The sequence below is a fragment of the Rhinolophus hipposideros genome, assembly GCF_964194185.1.
Source record: "Rhinolophus hipposideros genome assembly, chromosome: 4".
Taxonomy (NCBI): domain Eukaryota; kingdom Metazoa; phylum Chordata; class Mammalia; order Chiroptera; family Rhinolophidae; genus Rhinolophus; species Rhinolophus hipposideros.
Genome location: NC_138050.1, coordinates 46,015,212 through 46,036,910, shown reverse-complemented (window position 1 = coordinate 46,036,910; position 21,699 = coordinate 46,015,212). Strand labels below are relative to the sequence as shown.

At 34.3% G+C, this 21,699-nt stretch overlaps 1 protein-coding gene across 8 annotated transcripts in view; it reads left to right on the top strand.

Annotated features, from left to right (window-relative positions):
* Positions 1–21,699, top strand: part of NSD3 (nuclear receptor binding SET domain protein 3) — a 99,688-nt gene that overhangs the window by 33,443 nt on the left and 44,546 nt on the right. For all 8 annotated transcript variants that reach the window (XM_081046908.1, XM_081046907.1, XM_081046906.1 and 5 more), the window contains 7 exons: positions 3,197–3,268; positions 3,731–3,893; positions 10,123–10,277; positions 12,138–12,653; positions 14,307–14,427; positions 18,777–18,877; positions 21,003–21,048. In XM_081046908.1, the coding sequence (XP_080903034.1) occupies positions 3,197–3,268; positions 3,731–3,893; positions 10,123–10,277; positions 12,138–12,653; positions 14,307–14,427; positions 18,777–18,877; positions 21,003–21,048 (1,174 nt within the window). The remainder of the gene's footprint in view (positions 1–3,196; positions 3,269–3,730; positions 3,894–10,122; positions 10,278–12,137; positions 12,654–14,306; positions 14,428–18,776; positions 18,878–21,002; positions 21,049–21,699) is intronic.

Sequence of the window (21,699 nt, the reverse complement as noted above, 5' to 3'; positions counted from 1 at the left end):
GTTACATAAAATTTCTTGTACTATGCATATGTTAAAAAATAAATGCTATCATTCCTTTATAGTACCAAAAAGAAGTACCTAAATATAAATAAAAATTTGAATTAAAAAAAGAAAAAGAAAAACTTTACTCCCTGAAAGTATGGGCCGAAAACGTGGGTGCGCATTATACACGGGAGCACATTATTCGTGGCAAACTACAGTAATTATACTTTGCTCACGCATTCGCACATTTTATAATGTATATTGCCTTTCTTTCATTGCAACATGCTTGTTTGACTTCTTTTTCCCGTCCTTTATTTATACAGTCTCGAAAGCTTAGAATAAATTTCTTGGGTCTCTTTTCTCTCCCTTGCCGTTTCTATCCTTTTAAAATGACTGAAAAATTTCACTTGTATGAAAGTGATTTTAACAGTGTTTCAAGCCAGCCTGAAGGAAACGCGAACAATCTGGAACAAACAGAAATATCAAAAAAAAAGATAAGACATTTGAATAATAACATTTTAAAGGAAATTCTGTCTTTAATCCAGAAAGGGAAAAATGTTAACGGGCTTCAGACCAGTTCTTAACAATAGTAGGACTCTGTTGTTTGGCAAAGATTAGTTACTCCTTATCTATCTGCCCTTAGAAAGAATTTGAGAGAGATCTCATACACCCAGACATCATAAAGATTAAACGTGCAGAGGATGGCTCGCTTTCTTGGCCACATATATACTTTCTCAAGTGGCCTTGTCTTCCTGCTGTAGCTTCAGAGTGAGAAGCTGAGGTGAAGATGTAAGCTACATATATAGACTGAAAATGAAGCTACTGAAAGGGCCTATCCAAATGTTAACAGTATTTCTAAATGGCTTCGTTATTACGCTAGTGATCAGGGGGGGAAAATTTCCTTTTGAACATTGGTGTTTTTTTTTTTCCTTGCTCAGTGAGTATGTCCTATTAGATTAGATATTTATGGTACCACCACAGATGCATCTGACAGAGCCAATTTTGTGCCCGTCAACAAGTTGACACTACCTTTTTTCACCTGGGCCATTGCCACTAGCTTTCCTATTAAACATTCTGCTTCCCTTCTTTCCTTCATTTTATTTTAGACATTTTATTTTTAGTTTTTTAAGGAAGGCGCAGCTCACAGTGGCCCATGCGGGGATCGAACCAGGCAGCTTTTGTGTTATCACCATCCCGCTTTAACCAACTGAGCTAACCGCCCACCCCTCTGCTTCCCTTCTTGTTCCCTTCCAAAATATTCTCCACATAACATAATCTTTTAAAAACAAATTGGCGAATGTTACTTCTCTACCTAATCCTCTTCAGTGGTTTTTCACTGCACTTAAGCTACAACACTTGAATGTGGCTTATAAGGCCCTCATAATGTAGCCTGCCTCTTCTTTCTCATCTTGTAACCTCTTTCTTATTTGGGGCTAAGTCAGTTGTAATAGCCTTGTTGAAATTTCTACTTTTTTTTTTTTTTTTTAACCTCAAGGACCTCGCACATGCCACTCCTTTCTGGAGTATTCTTTCCTCTACTTTGATTACACTAACTCCTCTTCCTTTGATTTTCAGATTATAATTTTCTTTCCCAGAGAGGCCTTTCCCAAGCTCCATATCTAAAGATACACACATACACCATTATTTCTCTTCATACGTTTACTTTGTGTTAGTATATGTTTGTGTTTTTGTTTAATGTCTGTCTATCCTATCCAACTCTAAGCTCTTTGAGTCAGGGATCACATCTGTTTGTTTCACCATTGTATACCCATCTTCTGGAACAGTGCCTAGAAAGTTATAGGCACTGTTGAATGAATGATTGATGCTTGAGGTTTCGGATATTATATTAATCTGGTTTACCATTTCCTAACAGTTAAAAACCTTTTTATAGTTTATTTAATAAAACTATGATTTACAACGGTGTTTTAAATATCTTTAATTAATTAAATGAGAATTTTAAGTAGCTTCTAGAATTAGCCATATTTTTTTAGTGGAGTTAAGAGCTAATTTAATGGGCATACCCCACTTTTTAAGCCATCTGAAGTAAGTTCTGTTGTTTGACAAGTGAGACATTTTTTAAAATCTTTTAAATTATAAAAGCAATTTGCTTTTTACAGAAAATGGAAGTAACATAAAAGTATAGATCTTACCTCATGGTTTCCCTGATATTGTTCCCCAAAGATAACTACCCTTATCAATTTTGTGTAGAATGTATCAAATAAAAAGTAAGATGTTGATAGACATGTAGATTTCTAACATGAAATAGTGCTGTAGTTATCATCCCTCTGTTTAAACTTTCTCATTTTGAGTATTTTGTACAATAGGTCCCTAAAATATAAATACAAGATTAAAGAGTGTACATATTTTGAATTTTGATAGATACTTCCAAATTGCCTCCTCAAAGGGTTGTAGAAATTAATTTTTAAATAACATTTGTGTATTTTATGATTAGAAAAGTAATGTAATGTTTATTATAGCCAACTTGACAAATACAGAACACACATACACACAAATCACTTATTCCATCCCATGGTGACATCCTTCTCGTCTTCTTTCTATGCACATAAAGACAATTGTTTTCCAAGATTGGAATCATACTGTACAAAGTACTTTGCAATTTGCTGTTTGTAAGTAATATTATTATTTTCCCATGTCATTTTAAAATTTATATTATTGAACTATCTAGTTATATTACAATTGAACAAATTCTACATTTTTGAACATCTAGGCAGTTTCTAATACTTGCTCTTACAAATAGTACTGGTGTGCATATCTTCGTACTTACATATATATTTTTTATACCTCAGTGCTTTTTCAGTATACATTTTTATATGTGTATTTGCTGGGTCAGAGTGAAAATTTAAGACTTTTCATACATTTTGCCAAATTGCTCTCCAGAAAAATTCCAAATTACATCTTACTGGCAATTTCAGAGTGCCCATTTTTCTGTATTCTGATAGGTTTAAAAAAAAAAACAACCAAAAAATTAAGAAGTTAAGTTTTAAAAGTAATAAAATAAGAAATGGGAAATAGGGTGTGGAGTAGAAAATGACTGTTAAGACATAGCGTCATGTACTGCCTAAATTGTATTCTTACTCCTTACATTATCCAGTTAATAATAAACATCCCTTATTCTCTTTGCTATTTAGTTTTCTTTGATTCTTTTTGTGTGAGTCATTATTCTTTGCTTTGCCATTTTGTTCTTTTCACCTAGATACCAAATGAGAGGGTTGATCCTGTTTCAGAAAAACCAAGAGAAGATGTAGTACTGAAAGAGGAAACCCCGGTGAGTTGCTTTATTGAATACTGTCTAATCAAGTATGTCATAAGGAGGTGAAAGCACAGTGATTAGCTTACAACACATTTAACACATATTGTTACAGTTCCGTACTTCTTTATTTCAGAAGTTATACTGAAATAAATCTTGGAGATGGTTTAGGAGGTAGATATTTTCAGTGAATTATTTTCCTATTCGAAACTTTAACCACTTTTTAATAGTTATGTGAATTCTCAAGGTACCTTATCAATAATTTGGCAACAGAAACCATCAATTCTATTTTTAGTATTTGGATTGGGGCTTTTTAACTATTTTCCTCCTGTCCTCTACCCTTTTGCTAGTTTTGAGTAGCAGGTGTCAGAGGAAAGTATAACTGAAGATAAAGTTTACATGGGTAGCATGTTTAATATACTTTGTACATATTTTCTTTTAAATTTCTCTGCTGATGACCTTTATGATCTTTTCCTATAGGTTCAGCCAATATTATCTTCTGTTCCAACAATGGAAGTGTCTGCTGGTGTTAAGTTCCATGTTGGCGATCTTGTTTGGTCTAAGGTGGGAACCTATCCTTGGTGGCCTTGTATGGTTTCAAGTGATCCCCAACTCGAGGTTCATACCAAAATTAACACAAGAGGTAAGAGAAGGTATATGTAGATACTAAGTTAAAGGTTGGAAAGAAAAAAGTGAAATCTTAAATGTTGTATATGGACACAAGAATACATACATGGTATATAATCTAACACCAAAATATGCATATCTATATCAGTTTTTAATAACCAGTGAAATAATTGTGATCATCTTAACTGACGGAGTCTCTTCAACTGATACAGTCCTTGTTTTCCCCTTAAACACCTTGAATTTGTTTTATAATTTCTTTCATACTTCTTTTTAAAAAAGACCTTAATCTGACTGACCTCTCATCTGAATTTAAAAGAAAGGAGATGGATAAATAATAAGATGTATTGTATGAGCTTAATAGGCATTTGGGCCAAGTTTTTTTGAACACCTTAATTTCAGCATTGACTCCTATGGGGAGCAGTTTTTTTTAGCCAGACAAGTGCTTTTCTTCCTGATAAATTTTGCAGGATGCTTGTTTTCCTCCTCCACTCCATTTTTATATCTGTACTTTTACTAGGACGTTATAAATTCAGTATGACATGGAAGTATAGCTTGAATCTAGCTATATAGCATAGATCCTACCTTAGAAATGTTAGTATTATAAATATTAAGAAAAGGTGTGTTCTAACTTTTTTCTGCTCTTTTTCCTGGGTTTGACCAAAATATGTAGATTAGATTCTGAGGTTCTGGCATTTAGAATGGACTTGCCTATTAGCCAGAGGAAGGTTTGAATTTGGAACTTATTTCTGGATATTTGCTTTGCAACTCACTCTTGTTACATGTTGAGTCCCTTATTGTCTGTGACAACTTTGCACCTATTTCTTTTTTTCTCACTTTAAACTTTCTACCTTGGTCCCTGTTCACTGTTACGAGAAGAAAAAGTGTCTCTGAGTCTGGCCAGGTTGATGTATGACGGGATCAGCCATATCTGTAACTCTTTGTGCTACATAGCTAGGAATCTGCCCTGGTGTAGATGGCAGTCGTCTTGTCATTATAACCTGCTGATGAAAGGTTGGGGTCATTGGAAGCAGCAGTGGGGCAGAAGTGAAAGAAAAATCTTTGAATGTTTGCTTTTGAGCAAGGCACTGTATTAAGCAATTTTACTTACATATTTTCTTATACAGTCCTCATAGCAGCAACAATATGAAGTAGGTACTATTATTATATTTCCGGGAAGAAAATAGAGTCTCAAAGAAATCTTTTTTTCTTATTTTAAGGAGGGCACAGCTCACAGTGGCCCATGTGGGGATCGAACCAGCAACCTTGGTGCTATTAGCACCATGCTCTAACCAACTGAGCTAACGGGCCACCCCAAGAAATTTTATTCCATAACCTCTACTCTTAAACACTACTATACGTTAAAGGAAAAGTAATTAAATTCACCTAGTCATAATTTGTGTAGGTTTGAGGGAGGCAGGTCTAGTTCTTTTCTTTATATAATAAGAGTGTTGGATGAATATCTCTGAAGTACCTTGCAGGTTTAATAATCTATGATTCTATGAATGGGAGAAAAAAGGGTCAAGGATTTCGCAAGAGGTCTAGGCCTTCTTAAATGAAACAATTCACGTCTGTATCTCTGCCTCCAGAGCGCCCTAAGTTATTATGTCAGGTGAGAATTGTCACTCTTCAGTTCTCTTCCCTTAGAAAAGCATCCTTTTGAGATGATACAAAGGGTTTCATATTTAATTCCTTTATGAAAACCTGCTAATTTCAGCATTTTAAAAAATAGAATACAAATGAAAGCACATTTATGCCTCATCTGTATTTCAAAGGAAATATTTAAATCTAGTATTATGAATTAATCTAATCTGGTCTGGTACCCCTTAGTCTCCTACTTTAGTGTAGGAAAAACTGATTTTGTATTATTGAGGAAACCTAAAATCTGAGAATTTAGGTTTTAAAAAAATGTATATGCTGATTATTTTTAAAATTTCTTTTTCTGCAGTAGTTTTTAAAATAAGTTTTCTTGAGGTATGATTTATGTACCATAAAATTCACCCCTTTAAAGTGTGAAGTTCAGTGATTTTTGAGTACATTTACAGTGTTGTGTGGCCATCACTACAATCTAATTTTAGAACATTTTCATCAACCCTAAAAAGAAATTTAATATCTGTTAGTAGTCACTCATTCTTCCCCTTCTCCCCCAGCCCTAAGTAGCCACTAACTACTTTCTGTCTTTATAAATTTGTCTTTTCTGGACATGATAAATGTAATCTTTTCTGAAAGATAAATGTAATCCTACAGTATGTGGCGTTTTGTGTCTGGTTTCTTTCAATTAGCATAATCTTTTAGAGGTTCATCTGTGTTGCAGCATGTATCAGTAACTTCATCTCTTTTTTATTGCTAAATAATATTCCATTGTCTGACTGGTGCAGTTTTAAATGAAGTAGTTTTCTAACAGTTTTTCTGAAAACCAAACAACACAGCATAAAACTTAATTTTGTTGATTATGTTCCACACGTGATGCCTGTGAAGTAGTTTGTGTTGCTTATTTAAACTACTTTAAAATTTATCTTGATTATATATAGTAATCCTGAATTTCCATATTGCTGTTAGTAAGATTCTTAGCTTTGGAAAATGTATTTAACAGTTTTCACACATAAAGATATTTGAAAGAGCATGTTGAAAGATGTTTGGATCACATGTCTATTTTAAATTGTATCTCATTGTTTAGGTCTCATTTTAAAATTAAAAGTTAAAATTGAAATGCTTTTTCTGTTTATAACAATACAAAAATATGTATGGTCAGAAGTGAAAGGTGCCGGTAGTTTCTTCCTCCAGATATGTAAGTGCTATTAAGAGTTTGAGAGTAATTCTTTTTCTTTATACATAGTGTGATTAATAGATATGAAAGTAAAGATTTTTACTGAGAGTTTTAAGTGATATCACATACCTACTGTAACCTTTAATCCTAATTTTATTTTTGATTTTGTGGGGGTTTTTTGTTTGTTTGTTTGTTTGTTTGTTTTTAAGATTTTATTGGGGAAGGGGAACAGGACTTTATTGGGGAACAGTGTGTGCTTCCAGGACTTTTTTCCAAGTCAAGTTGTTGTCCTTTTAGTCTTAGTTGTGGAGGGTGCTGTTCAGTTTCAAGTTATTGTCCTTTCAGTCTTATTTGTGGCGGGCGCAGCTCAGCTCCAGGTCCAGTTGCCGTTGCTAGTTGCAGGGGGCGCAGCCCACCATCCCTTGCGGGACTCGAGGAATTGAACTGGCAACCTTGTGGTTGAGAGCCCACTGGCCCATGTGGGAATCGAACCGGCAGTCTTCGGAGTTAGGAGCACGGAGCTCCAACCGCAGTAGCCACCGGGCCGGCCCCCTAATATATTTTTTTTAGTTTAAAACTGGATGGTTTTACCTTTATATTATTTTTGTTATATAAAAACATTTCCTGAACATTTTTCTATTGGAAATATAGCCCATTATTCAAAGACAGATGTGCTTATTTCTCAATCTTTCAGGTCTTTAGGGTTTTCCTCCTATTTTAGTGTTTCCCAGCCAGCAGGAAACAAAGTGCTAACAAAAAGGCAAGTTATTTGATTTGTTTTGTCTGTAGCAAATGATTTTAATGGTGAAAGAAATTGAAAATAAAGATGAAAGTGAGATTACGTTATCTATTAGTTTTAGTTTTTGTGTTTTTAACTATCAAGTCCTTTGGGATTATCTGTTTACTTCTGATAATTTTTCTTGACATTTTGAAACAGATGATGTCCTATGTTCTTTCAACCATGCTACCCACAACCCTATCCTCCAAACTCACCTATTAATTTCTGTTTTTTTGTCCCTCAAAACGATTGGACTTCGATAAACTTCTTTGGTTAATTGCAATTGAATTTGTGCTTGGTTCTTCTCAGGTTAGATGATATGGAAATCTGAGTTGTGTGTGTGTGTTTCTTGTAGGCTATTTTCCATATGAAATTTTAATTACATTTCCAAATAATCCATTAGATAATTTCCTGTTAATGTCTAATAAAATTAAAACTTTTCAAATCCAAGATATAATCAATTTCAGATAACTAAATTAATTCAGTTTAAGCCTAATATCCACATTTTTCTACTTAGGATCTGCTTGTCGTCTTCTCCCTTCATTTAAAACTGCACCGTATAGTCAAATTATCTTGGATTCCCCAAGAAGCCCAGTTTCTACATTGCTCTATGTAGAAATTGACCTGAGACTTTTTCTTGAAGCAGTGTTTTTCAAACTATGTTTGGTAAAGAACTAGTTTTTGTTCTTTTAAAAAAAAGTTTCAGTCCACCATGGATCAATACTTCTGTTAAATACAATAAAATTATCAGAAAAATGAAAGGCCTCCACCTCCAAAAAAATAGAGTACAGTATCCATGATCACGTGTCTGGTTGTCACGGCAACGTCAAATTATCGTAGGTTCTAAATGTTCACGCTTAACTTCTGTGATTATTTTGTCACAGACTGACTTACACTTTCAGAGTAGCTCTACTCTAGAGCAACTTGTCTCAGATGTTTTGATGTCAGAACCCCTTTTACTCTCAAAAATTGAGGACTCTAAGAAACTTTTGTTTACATGGTTTATATCTATTACTATTTAATTTAGAAATTAAAGCTGAGGAAAATTTTAAATATTTACTAGTTCATTTTAAAAGAACGCACTATATATGTTAATTCTTCTGAAAAATCACTATTTTCACAAACAAAAAATTTAATGAGAAGAATGATACTGTTTTACGTTTCTATAAATCTCTTTAATGTCTGGCTTAAGTGACGACTAGATTCTCGTATCTGCTTCTGTATTTCAATCTGTTAGGGTTTGTTGTTTTGGTTGTAGTATGTTAAGTTAATCTGGCCTCACACAGATATGTAGTTGGAAAAGGGAAGAGTATTTTAATAGCCTTTTCAGATAATTATGGATCTATTTTTTGTTTTTACATCAAAACTCAAGAAGTGGTGGCTTCATTGCATTCTCGAATCTGAAATTATATCAACCAACTTTTTATACTTTGTTACATTAAAATCCATTGGTTCTGTTTTGCACTTTCAGTTGATCTTTAACCTTTCATGATTGTTTTTAGCATCATACATTGGGCACTTAAAAAATATTGGTTTACCAAGTCATGCATATCTTTCCAAATGTTGACCCATTTCTTTATAGATAATTTTTTAAATCACGTTAGTTAATACCACTTATTTCATCAGAAAATTTTTTGGTTATTGGGAAGGTAGAAGGCTAATAGGGGCAACCACAAGTTTTTAAAATTCTAACGTTTTTACTTTAAAGATCAAATTTTGTTATTGGCAACAAATATTGTCAGTTGTTTTTCTTAAAGTGACAAACTTGCTGTATTCGTTTTTTGAGGACATAATCTACCAGATGCTCAGGTTCAAATAACCAGTTTTTTTGTCAGTCATCCTTTGAAGTGAAAAGAGTGTTCCATAAAAAAGTGTCCAGTTCACTTTGCAGCAATTCAGGCAGTCACACAAGTACCTTTCCTCAAGATAACGATCATACTTCTACAAGCAAAAGTCCTGTATGCATAATTCCCATTTTGTCGCACAGAATATTAAAAAGACGTCTATTCCAGGGTTGAGATTTAATAAAATTGTTTTTACTGCTTCATCATGAACATTAAGTAAAATTGGTTTTTTTCTTTTTGTTTTTTGTTGTTTTTTTTAACTGCCAGTATATGGCTGTGAAGAATACAGCACTAATTTGGTATCACTCATTGCTTTTATTTATGCCAAGATGCCAGCACTCTATCCACTATTGCTCTTGCAATATTAAATGCAAATGTCAACATAGTGAAAAAGACAAATAACATCTTAGTATTATTATGAAGACAGTTTTGATCTCACAGGATCCCTGAAAGAGTCTCAGTGGCCTCTCCTCCACCCCCTGGTCTGTAAACCACACTTTATGCAGCTAGAAAAGCGATGTGATGAACACTTGGCTTTTAAAAGTCCAAGAAAATATTGTAAAAAGGTTTGAGGCATATAAAAATAAATGTGTAACCAAGGTAACAAATCTGATAATCAGCAGAATTTCTGATTTTCTTTGTCTTAAACTTTGCTGAATTAATTTTAATCATTTGGGGTGATTTTTTTTTTACTATAACTGTTAGTTGTGTAATTGATAGTTGTTGGATTATATCTTTGGACAATCCAAAACATCCAAATTCTAATAGGAGTAATACTAGGGAACATGGCTTAGGTTTGCGTTTTTGACAAAGTATATGTTTATGTTCTGAAATGGTTAATAAGGATTTTTACTTGCAGGTGCCCGAGAATATCACGTCCAGTTTTTCAGCAACCAGCCAGAGAGGGCATGGGTTCATGAAAAGCGGGTCCGAGAGTATAAAGGTCATAAACAGTATGAAGAATTACTCGCTGAGGCAACCAAACAAGCCAGTAATCACTCTGAGAAACAAAAGGTAACTGACAGTATGTTCACATTATTAATCAAGTATGGTTTTTAAAGGACTTCATAATTTAGTAGAATTCAGACTTTATATTTGAATTCAGACCATTGTTAGAATGATTTATTATTTTAACTCCTTTGAGTCTAATGTTATTGTAAGTATATCTACAAGTTTTATATGTCATAAACAACATAATACTATTAAAAACTGTCTGCTTAATACAATATTGGATTCTGTTTTGAATTGAATTAATGTACGTTAAGTCTAGTAGATGCTAGTGAAATGTGGATTTCCCCCCCTATTTCAGTGTTCTTTCCATAATTCCCCTTTACTTTTATTTAGCAAAATTTTTTAAACTTTTACTTATATAAGTGTGTTTTTGTAGGACGCGTCAACTCCAAGTCAAGTAGTTGTTTCAATCTAGTTGTGGAGGGCGCAGCTCACAGTGGCCCATGAGGGGATCGAACCGGCAACCTTGTTGTTAAGAGCTTGTGCTCTAACCAACTGAGCCATCTGGCCGCCCCTATTTAGCAAAATTTTTTATGAAAATAAAGTTTGAAAAATATTTGGCAAGCACCTACTGTGAGACAGGCACTGTTTTAAGTGTTTTATATATATTACTTCATTTAATCTTCATAACAAATGAGGTAGATACTATTTCTGTTTCTGCGGATGAAGCAATTGAGGCACACAGAAAGCTTAACTGGTTCAATCAAGGTCACACAAGTGATGGAACTAAGAAATATGTTTGGTGTGGTGGTGGACATTTTAGAATTTTGCCATGAACTCTTGATTGTCTGGTTGAGATTTTTAAATTTAACTAATTTCAGTGAGGGTCTCTTGTGATTCAGAAATTTGTCATATTTTTACACTTTCAAAGTTAAATGTAATCAGGGGATTTTGATTAATTTTATCAGACTTACATTTTATAGATTTATACATCAGAGTTTGATGTATACTATACAATCTCAGAGTTTAATTCCCTAATGTCTGGTTACCTCAGTCTAACCTGGATAATTCCCAATTACTTGGGTCATCTCACGTACCTTTATTTAAAGTTTTCTTATCTGCCTTGCCAATCCAAAGTCTTGTGATCAAGCCTGGACACAGAGACCTGTGGAAACTGATTCAGGTTTATTTTTTCTTTCATACATTCCTACTTTGCTATGTCTTGTCAACTTACATTTGTTCCTCGGGACGCTCTCCTTTCTCTACATTCTGTTGTGAGCTCTGTAGCACCCTGGACTCGAGTTTCATTCTTTTTTTTTTTTAATGTTATTGGGGAATATTGGGGAACAGTGTGTTTCTCTAGGGCCCATCGGATCCAAATCGTTATCCCTCAATCTATTTGTGGAGGGTGCAGCTCAGCCCCAAGTCCAGTCGCCCTTTTCAATCTTTAGTTGCAGGGGGCGCAGCCCACTTGCAACTCCCATGCTGGAGTTGAACCGGCAACCTTGTTGTTCAGAGCTCGTGCTCTAACCAATTGAGCCATCCGGTCACCCCTACGGTGTCATTCTTAATGTTAGTGTTTTATTGGCCACTGAAAGCAATAATTTCTGTAATGGTTCTTTTCTTTGTCCTTATTACTGCTGCTTTTTTATGAATATGATGTGAGAAGGATGACTACTTCTTTGAGGGACTTGTCCAGTAGAGTGAACAAAGGATATATAACAGCATAGACCTGTATGTCATCTGATAGTAATACCGATTTACCAGAGTTATGGAGTTAGCACATTTCATTGATTTGACTGAAGAATCTGAAGATATTTATGAATACCTAGAAAGATGACAGGCTCATATGGGAATACTGTTGTTTTAAGTGTACATGATAGATTAAAGTGTGTCCCATAAATCCTGTATCTCTTTTTAAAGATTCGGAAACCCCGACCACAGAGAGAACGTGCTCAGTGGGATATTGGCATTGCCCATGCAGAGAAAGCATTGAAAATGACCCGAGAGGAAAGAATAGAACAGTATACTTTTATCTATATTGATAAACAGCCTGAGGAGGCTTTATCCCAAGCAAAAAAGAATGTCACCTCCAAAGCCGAAGTTAAAAAAACCCGGAGACCAAGATCAGTGCTGAATACTCAGCCGGAACAGACCAATGCAGGTGAGGTGGCCTCCTCACTATCAAGTACTGAAATTCGGAGACATAGCCAGAGGCGGCATACAAGTGTGGAAGAGGACGAACCACCCCCTGTTAAAATTGCCTGGAAAACAGCAGCAGCAAGGAAATCCTTACCAGCTTCCATTACAATGCACAAAGGGAGCCTGGATTTGCAGAAGTGTAATATGTCTCCAGTTGTGAAAATTGAACAAGTGTTTGCTCTTCAGAATGCTACAGGAGATGGGAAATTTATCGATCAATTTGTTTATTCAACGAAGGTACCTCCTTTTTTCATGGGTTTTTTGGGAAACAGTATTTAATAAGTGTCAACCCTGGCATTTAAAAGATAACACAGTCATAACTTTAATACCCTTTTTATCCACTGCATTTGAAATGTACAGCTAGTTTGTTCAGGAGGGGGCAAAAAAGACATTGACAAAAGCTGCTTTTCTTTTCCCTCCCCCATTTTGTAATAGCCCCATCTGTACTAGATTAATCTTGAGATGTGCAGCCAAAATTGAGGCTAGCTCCCTAAAGTCATGGGGAAAAAATAGGCACTTTGCCTATTTCTAGTTTGCATAGTTTTTCTTAGTTGAAAAGTGTGTTTCTTTTTAAACCATTTTTGTTATTTATCTGAATTAACCATTGTAATAATTGTACCTGCTGATCTGTTTGGTTGCACCAGCAATTTTGTTAGGCTCATCATGTTGCCTTGGGATATCTAATGCATTTTAGAGAAATACCAGAACTATGTTAGTTCTTTAACAATTAACTGTGGTGATAGCTTGGGTCTGAGGTGAATCTAAATGTCTCCGTCAGCCAGCTCTGGGCCTCCATTTAGGGCACTTATACTTTAGTTTTAAGACTTTAAAACTCTTCCATAAGATTTGTAATATTTATTCACTCATGGACCTCTTCATTTCCCGTGCCCTCCACCAATACCACAATTGTGGGCTTGTGAATTCAATTTAGTGGCACCTCATGGATGTGCACTCTTAAAGAATTCTGTATTTCTGCAATGTTTTGTCATATGCACATTAAAATAATTAAATATAAGTATGCCTTATTGATATATTTTCCTAGAGAACTCTAATGGTCCTCTCTTAACCTCTTCCTGCCTATAGGTTCAACCGATTTCTTTAAGGCTAAGCTGCTTAGAAAAACTTGTTACAGTCCCCCCTTGGTTCTGCTGATAGCTTTGAATAGCAAATGAATATTCTGCATCTTTTCTGAATACAATTTGGCTCCATTCTTGGAGCTAGTTTCTACCTTTGTTTAGATGCACAAATCAAACTTTTGTTATCCCCCTCCAAAGAGTGCTATTTAAATGAAATTCGACATGAAACTGACCTTTTATAAATGAAGGTTTTAAAAGTACATATATATTTATAAATCATTCCTTTATTTCATTGAAATACCTAAAATGAGACAGAACTGTAATTGTATCTGCTTTCTGTCTGCTCCAAGTTGCTTATTGGATGCACATTTTGGTCACCATGAGTGACATATTTTTGCGCCTTTGGATGTTTTTATCTTGCAAGATTTGTTGACATTTTTATCTGTGCCTAGGGTATTTTACCAAAGGAAAATGACTAGTGTTCTCTTACTATGTATGATATGAGTAAAGTGAGGGACTATTCAGACCAGGAAATACTTGGTTTTTGACAGAAAATTATGTGATACATATTCATTTTTTTAGTGACATTCATCATCTGGACTTAGACAGAGGTTTTCCTCCCCACATAATCTCATTGCGCACTTTGGAATAATCCTGATAACTTAATAAAATTGTTCTGATAATGGTAAGGTAATAAATTGCTGCAATCAAGACCATATAAAATTCAAGCAAATTATAGTCTTAAACAATCTTTATAAGCCAATGATGCCATTGCCTGGTAATCACCTAATTTTAAATTTGCCTTATTTTGAAGGGAATTGGTAACAAAACGGAGATAAGTGTCAGGGGACAAGACAGACTTATAATTTCTACACCAAACCAGAGAAATGAAAAGGCAACTCAGAACATATCTGAAGCAACATCTGGTTCTACAGGTAGGTATGAATGAAAAGTATACAGATGCATTTTGAGGTCATAGTTCTGTTCTGCTATATAGCATGGTAGGTATGTTCCTAAAAACCTTTTAGTTATCAAAATCAAGTTATATTTTAAAAAATAAAACTATAAAAGCAATTATTTGAATAAGAAAGAATTGTTTAGGGGCTTGAGAGCTATTCATGGTAATAGTTGTTTTTCCTACAGGAATTTACATAATAGGTGTGTTTTATAATTAAAAGAGTATAGTTATAAAATCTGCACATACCTGAGTAAATGGACCTTTTGATTATCTCTCTTTGCATGAGAATAACAGCTTTACTTTTCCATTATTAACACATTCTTGCCAGTTCCTCCTTTATTTCCTATTAAAAACAACTTGGCAGATGCCCACACTCTTTTCTTAGTTGTGCTTTATGTTAGTAGCTAAGGGGCCTAGGGCACAACCCTTCTACTATAATCTGCTCTCTGATGAACAGATACCATGCATTGAAAATCAAGCTATATTGCTTATAGCAGAAATACCTATTTTCAGTAAGATTGTGCCTTTGTAATAGTCAAAGTAATTTTTATTTATTAAGAGACTGGCTTTCTAAGGACCTTATGGTTTAACTGAGTATCCGGTAGGTTTGGTTTATATAACAGTATTACTGCTTCATACAGCCATCAAGAAAAGAGTTACATATCAAACTAGCTTAGTTTAGGAGACAGATGTTTGTTTCACTTTGTTCTTTTTAAATTTTTTTGTGATCTAACAAGTGACCAAATAACTCTCTAGAAGGATTCAAGTCTTAAGACCTGAAGTAGTGATCTTGAATCATTAGTAACTCAGGCAAACCTGTGATTGAGTGACACTAAGGAAAGGAGTAAATATTTTTGTAAGGGAAATTTTGAGTAAGATTCTCATTATAAAATCTAAATAAATACATCATTGTTCAGGAAACAACTGGGGATAGCTTTCTTTAAAAAAAAGGATGAAATATGTGGTGATGGAAGGAGAACTGACTCTGGGTGGTGAATGCACAATGTGATTTATAGATGATGTATTACAGAATTGTACACCTGAAATCTATGTAACTTTACTAACAGTTGTCACCCCAATAAACTTTAATTTTTAATAAAAAGAAAGGAGAAAAAAGGAATGAGGCTGCAGGACAGGGAAAGGTGGTGGCAAAGGAGATGGGGCATATATTGGAGGGTGCGTATTAAACAGTATGCCTTTATCCAAAATTGAGTTGAGAAAGGAAACTTCATTAAAGTCAGGGGGGAGTAGCAAAGTCCAGAATCAGACTTGCAACTTTTATCATTTCAAAATACTATATAAAAAAGTGACTTTGTGAGGGTATCTAGTACATTATTTTGTACACCTGAAACTAATAATAAAAAAGAAAAAAAATTATTCAAATTAATAAAGCTACATTCATAAAATAATAATATTAAGTGAAACTACAGTGTTGAAGGAGTGAATAAATAGACAGGATATTTTGCATTTATTAGTGATAATTGAATATATTTGTTCCCTTCTTTGAATATTCAATGAATCTTTTGGCTTCAGCTCTCCATAGTTAGGTGTATCAGTTTTATTATCTTTCCTTACACTAAACTGTTGGTAATTTATCTGAATTTAAATGTGATACTTAGACTAGGAGGATTTTTATTTGAACATCTATATTCTCCTAACTAGAGAGTAAGTAAATTCTTCATATAATATGACTGATCTTAAATATTATACTTTTATTTGTAATGGAGTTGGTTATTTCCTTCCCCTCAGCTACTGAACATTTTATTTTCATGTAGTCTTTTCATTGTAAGACTTAAGTTCTATGAGTTTTTTTCTTTACTATTTTTTTAAGTGGAAGCTTATAATTCTTTATATCTGGAAAAAGCACACAGTTCCTTCCTTAAGCAGGCACATGTGATTAGGTTGTAAATGTTGGAATCTTAATATAGGGATGAGTGTTCTAAAGCTTTGACCTTGGTTTAAATTTGGTTACCAGCTGTAGTTGATAAGCATATTTTGTCACTTTAAATGACCATTTTGCTTCTTGTGAAAATAACTTTAGTATGGGCATATCTTCATTTTATTGCGCTTCACAGAGGTTTGTGTTTTTTCCAAATTAAAGGTAAGACCCCCACCTCCAGCAAAAAGATTACAACTTGCTTTATTGCAGTACTCACTTTATTGCATTGGTCTGGAACTGAACCCACAGTATCTCCTAGGTATGCCTGTAGTTGAAAAGTTAGAAAAGAGATTTGATCTCCCTTCAGAAATGAATTATATCGTCATCTCAGTTGGTATTAACTACTCAGGGAGAATTTTTGAGCCTTTTCCTAGTAAATTTAGGAGATACGTAGACTGTGACACTGCTACATTTCTATGGTTTGCAGAATTGTATTTGTATTTATACCAGATTTCTAAGCTGTTTTCCAAATCCAGAGATGCTCACTTCCTCCTCTTTTAGACCATAAACAATACTTTTTAGTGGTTTTAGATGTAGTAGCATTTATGTTCTTAAGGTAACTGTCATGCCGGGTGTTAGGCGGGGTCTCCTCTCCCGCTCCCCACATAAGAACGCAGGACGTGGTGAGGCCAAAAAGGAACACCCACAGAGCCATAGGTAGGGGAGTCATACTACTATATTATCGCTGGCGGCATCCGCCTCTCTGCAATCCGCTCTTGCTAGCCCCCATTCTTTCTGCTAGCGTAGCCACAGCAGTTATATTAGTGACCAATGGCTTACGGGTTACAGCTGACAGCCAACTAGCCACAGCTCCTGGCCATCTGATCACAGTTGATGGCCATTTACTATCCGAGCCAGCACCTGTCTATGTGAGGCCGAGAGCCTGGAAACTGTTTTTTGGGGCTTTGTCCCCACAGTAACTTTCAGAATAATTTTAAGAGGTCATGTTGCCTTGTCTTCTGTAAGACAGTAGATCAAATATCATCTGTACTTGATGGAACAATTATGTTGTCATCCTCAAAACAAGTAAAGATTTTTTTGTTTGTTTTAAGCAGTTCTATCTTTATGTTGTTCTTCCCTGGTAGGTACTTGAATATTGATGATCACACTAAAGTATGGATCTCTGGGATACTCGGGTGCCTCTGAGGGTAGATATCTGTTGTTTTGATAAATATTTTCATCAGTGTAAGGAGAAGAGTGAGAGTAAAGGAAGGAGCTAGCAACTTCATTTGTGACTTCTCTGCTAGAAATCAATTAACCACAATTTAGAAACAATATATTATGAAACTACCTACTCCTTCCCCAGAACAAAAGTAGTTGGATTCTTCTTTGTTTTGTCCTTGAACTAAGGTGAGGGAAGCCATATAGACAAAAACAATAAAACCAAATAATACACAGGTGATCTGAAGGCTTTATTGAAGTAGCTTCTGCCAGATTTTACAGGAGGTCTAATCAGCTTTCTGCTTCGGCAAGCAAAAGGTGTTTATTATCTAGGAAGGATCGTTTAGGTGGTCCACGTACTGAAAAGATGTAGAATAGCTGCACTGAAGGTATCATTCTTCTCAGGGTTACAGATGGACTCATTCCTGACTTAGTGTTCTTTCAAGTTGTGGTCTTCAATCTGTTTTATCCTTTGCAAATTGGGGTCCATGTGAGTTTTCTTTAGTTTACCTTACAAGAATTTTACTGTTTAAAAATCTTAATAGTTTATTTTACCATTTAATATGAAAAGGTTTGATAATTTGTTTCAGCTAGTTTTCCATGACTAATTATTTCTAAAGTATAACAAGACCTTTGATAGCCAAAGTAATGATTTTGTTTTGGTCAGCATTTTTGTGCCTTTCCTGCTTTTTACCTTTTCGTTGTTAATAATATAACAATAGGAAAACTTGTATAAGTGCACTGTTAAGCATATGATACATAGAATTAATTTAATTCATTTGTTAAAATGCAAAATATGTAGTACTGGTTGAATTGTGAACCAATAATTCCTAATGTGAACTATGAGAATAAAGTCATTTTCCTCCATGCCTTCAGTCCCTTCATCCCTTGAATTATAATTACCTAAATGTGTTTATCTGACTTAAAACTAAACTATGTCTCTGCTATTTTACTTTGACTATAATTTTAAAAGCTCTAGTCTCTTAATTTATATAATTTAGAGTCTTATGAATCCCAGTTTCAGCCTATGAGTCTTTATAATTTGATCTATAAAAATTTTTATGTGCTCCCAAATATTTAATAGCTTTTTAGTGATTTACAATTAAAAGACCAAAAGTAATGGATAAGGAAAGTAGGGAATTTGGTCAAATCTTAATTACATAAATGTCGAGGCATCCTTAAGTGAGTTTTCAATCATTTGTTTATTTCTTTAAATCATCTCTTAGGCTCAGTAGAAAAAAAGCAACAGAGAAGATCAATTAGAACTCGTTCTGAATCAGAGAAATCCACTGAGGTTGTGCCAAAGAAGAAGATCAAAAAGGAGCAGGTTGGCTTCCTACATGTAGAGAGTTAAAACATTGTATTTGTAAATGTTGTGGCTTATATTGGTATCTTAAAAGAAAGAAACTTTCCCCACACTGGGTTTCCTTTCTGGACTATCTTATGCTTCTGCCCTGGTGAATTCCAGTACCCAATTCTAATACCACCATCCTGTGATTCTGCTTCAAGCATTTTCACAGAAAACAGTCAGGCTTCAGGAGATGGGAAGCCAGTGGTGCAAGACTCTTAAAGAATTCCTCACATTTATTTTGAAATTTCTGTTATGAGCAAAATGATTTCATGTTTTCATGATTTTTATTTGGAACCATCATTGACTTCCCTTTTTTTTTTTTAATTTTGATTTTTGGTTTAAGCTGCTGGTATGTATTGTTTTTATTTTTTAAACAAATCAAATTAATTTAAGTACTAGAATTATATTTAAGAAACATAATCATAGATGATCTGGTTTTTCTGTTGGTATCACAGATTTTTTGGAATGTTATTTTCCCAATGGAGTGACACTCATCTGTTATTAGGTTATCAGATAAACACTATTTAAGTAAAAAAAAAAAAAAAAAAAGGAGGGGCATTTTGACTAAAAGGTCTTAAACCAATCTAATCAGTGTGTTATATTCATATTAAATTACCTTTTCAAAGAAATTTTTAGAAACCATACTCCCTTTAATTAAACTCACAGTCAGAATTTTTCTTAATTTTTTTAAAGTGAAAGAATATCTATTTTTACAGCCCAGGCAGCTGTTATTAAACAAAAAGCATTCTGAATGGTATTAGTTCCAGTAAGTTTTATATTTTTAAAACCAATTAATATGGAAGAGTGTGAACTTCTATTATTTCCTTCATAATTTTAAACTTACAAACTTAAAAGGTGACTTTGTGGGTGCTCTATAGTATCATCAAGCATGTAAAACAATTTTCCCAGAAATATTTAACTAAAAATTAGATAATATACTAATTTGTCATTCATTTATCATAATTAAGTTTCATACTTAGGAAATTATATTCCAAAAAATCTTTCTAAGGTCTTGCAAGTCTACAGTATTCATCACCCAAATTAAGTTGTAATTTTACCAGCTGGTTCCCAAATTCAGTCTGTGACCAGTCAGTTTAAAATTAATAAGCAGAATGAGTACAAAAATGGGACAAATTGTTAATGCCACTGTGTTATAGTTAGTAGTAGAACAATACCAGTGATTGTTTAGAAGATTTTATATTTGTATTACTAATTGTATCTTATAAAAGCGCTTCTGTTGTATGTTTTTTTACCTGTTGTAAAAAAAATAAAAATTTTTTTAAAAAGCTTAGAACAATCCTTAAATATTTACAAAATGTGTTTCAACATGCATATTTCACCACATCTTAAAGAAACATAAAATTCAGTTCATAGCTTAAACAGGAACTCCTCCAAACAGCATCCTTTCTTTAATTCCAATGGTTAATCCTCAAATTACCACGTGTTTTACATATACATTGGCAGAATAACTTCTGATCTCGCTCTCCTAATGTAGGATCAAGACACTGTTCATAAGACACTCAAGAAAGTGCTTTTGCAATATCACAAACTTATTAAGTTTGTACTAGCAGCAAAAGTATTGAGCTTCCAGCTGTATGGAGCCCTGTAGCACTCTCTACAGAGAGGGTCCTGATTCCCAGCAACTTAGCTGTGAGTGCAGGCGCGGAAGGGTCTTAAAGTGGCGTGAGTTACATTAACCTGAGTATCATAGTAAGTAAAAATTTATCCTAACGTCTTTGGGGCGGGAGGGGTTTTATAGCAACATCGGGGCTGGTTGCAGAAACAACCCCTCTCTTGCCTCCCAGACACTGAGGAAAGTAATCTTGTTTTCTTCATCTACCAAGGGAATGGTGGGAAAAGTTTGCTAGCAAGCATGTGGCTGTGCATTGTCACCTGGTATTCAGCACAGGCAGCTAGGATTTAAACCCTCCCTGACCTTGAAACAGAGAACTTTACCCAGAAGATGGGACTGAGTTCAGATTCAGATACATTAATTCACTCATCATTACTTAGATTGATGGAAGTATTATTTTTTTCCCTCTATTAATCAAAAGTGGCAAAAAAAACTCCTTGTTAATGCCATATTTTTCTGTCCAAACAGGTTGAAACAGTTCCTCAGGCTACAGTGAAGACCGGATTACAGAAAGGTGAGTCACTATAATGTTGCTTTGCATTTCCTTGATTAAAACCAATTTTAAAGAATTACTTGTACTTCATGTATTTTTGTTTGTCTCTGTAAATCATTGTTGTTGCTCTTCAGTCAATAATTTGTGTGAAATTGAAGTATTCTCTGGGGGGGGTGTGTGGTGTGTGTGTGTGTGTGTGTGTGTGTGTGTGTGTGTGTGTGTGTGTGACTTTTAGAGTGATCTTATTCTGTATCTCCATGTGAAAAGTCTCATTTGTTTTAGTAAATTGGAGAACACCACATAGACTTGGTACTGTTTCCAACTTTTCTCCATAAATTCTGGGGTTTCACTGGTTTATAAACTAGGGATGTGACGAATCCACTTTTTTTGGTATTCGACTGAATACCGAATAGTAGCTGTTAATGTTTGTCAAACATGGACTATGACAAATCAGACAAGACAACATGATTGAAAAAAAATCTTTCCACGTTTATTTTTACAGTGCTGTAAAATCTGTTCGTAAATTAAAATGATTCATAGCATATTTATGGCCATTATTAGATGACCTTATGCAAGTCTATTTGAGATATGCACAAAGTTTAAGAAACCTTAAACTTATATCTGTATTTTCTGTGTGCAATTTGACTACAGTACAAACTCCATAGCATGATT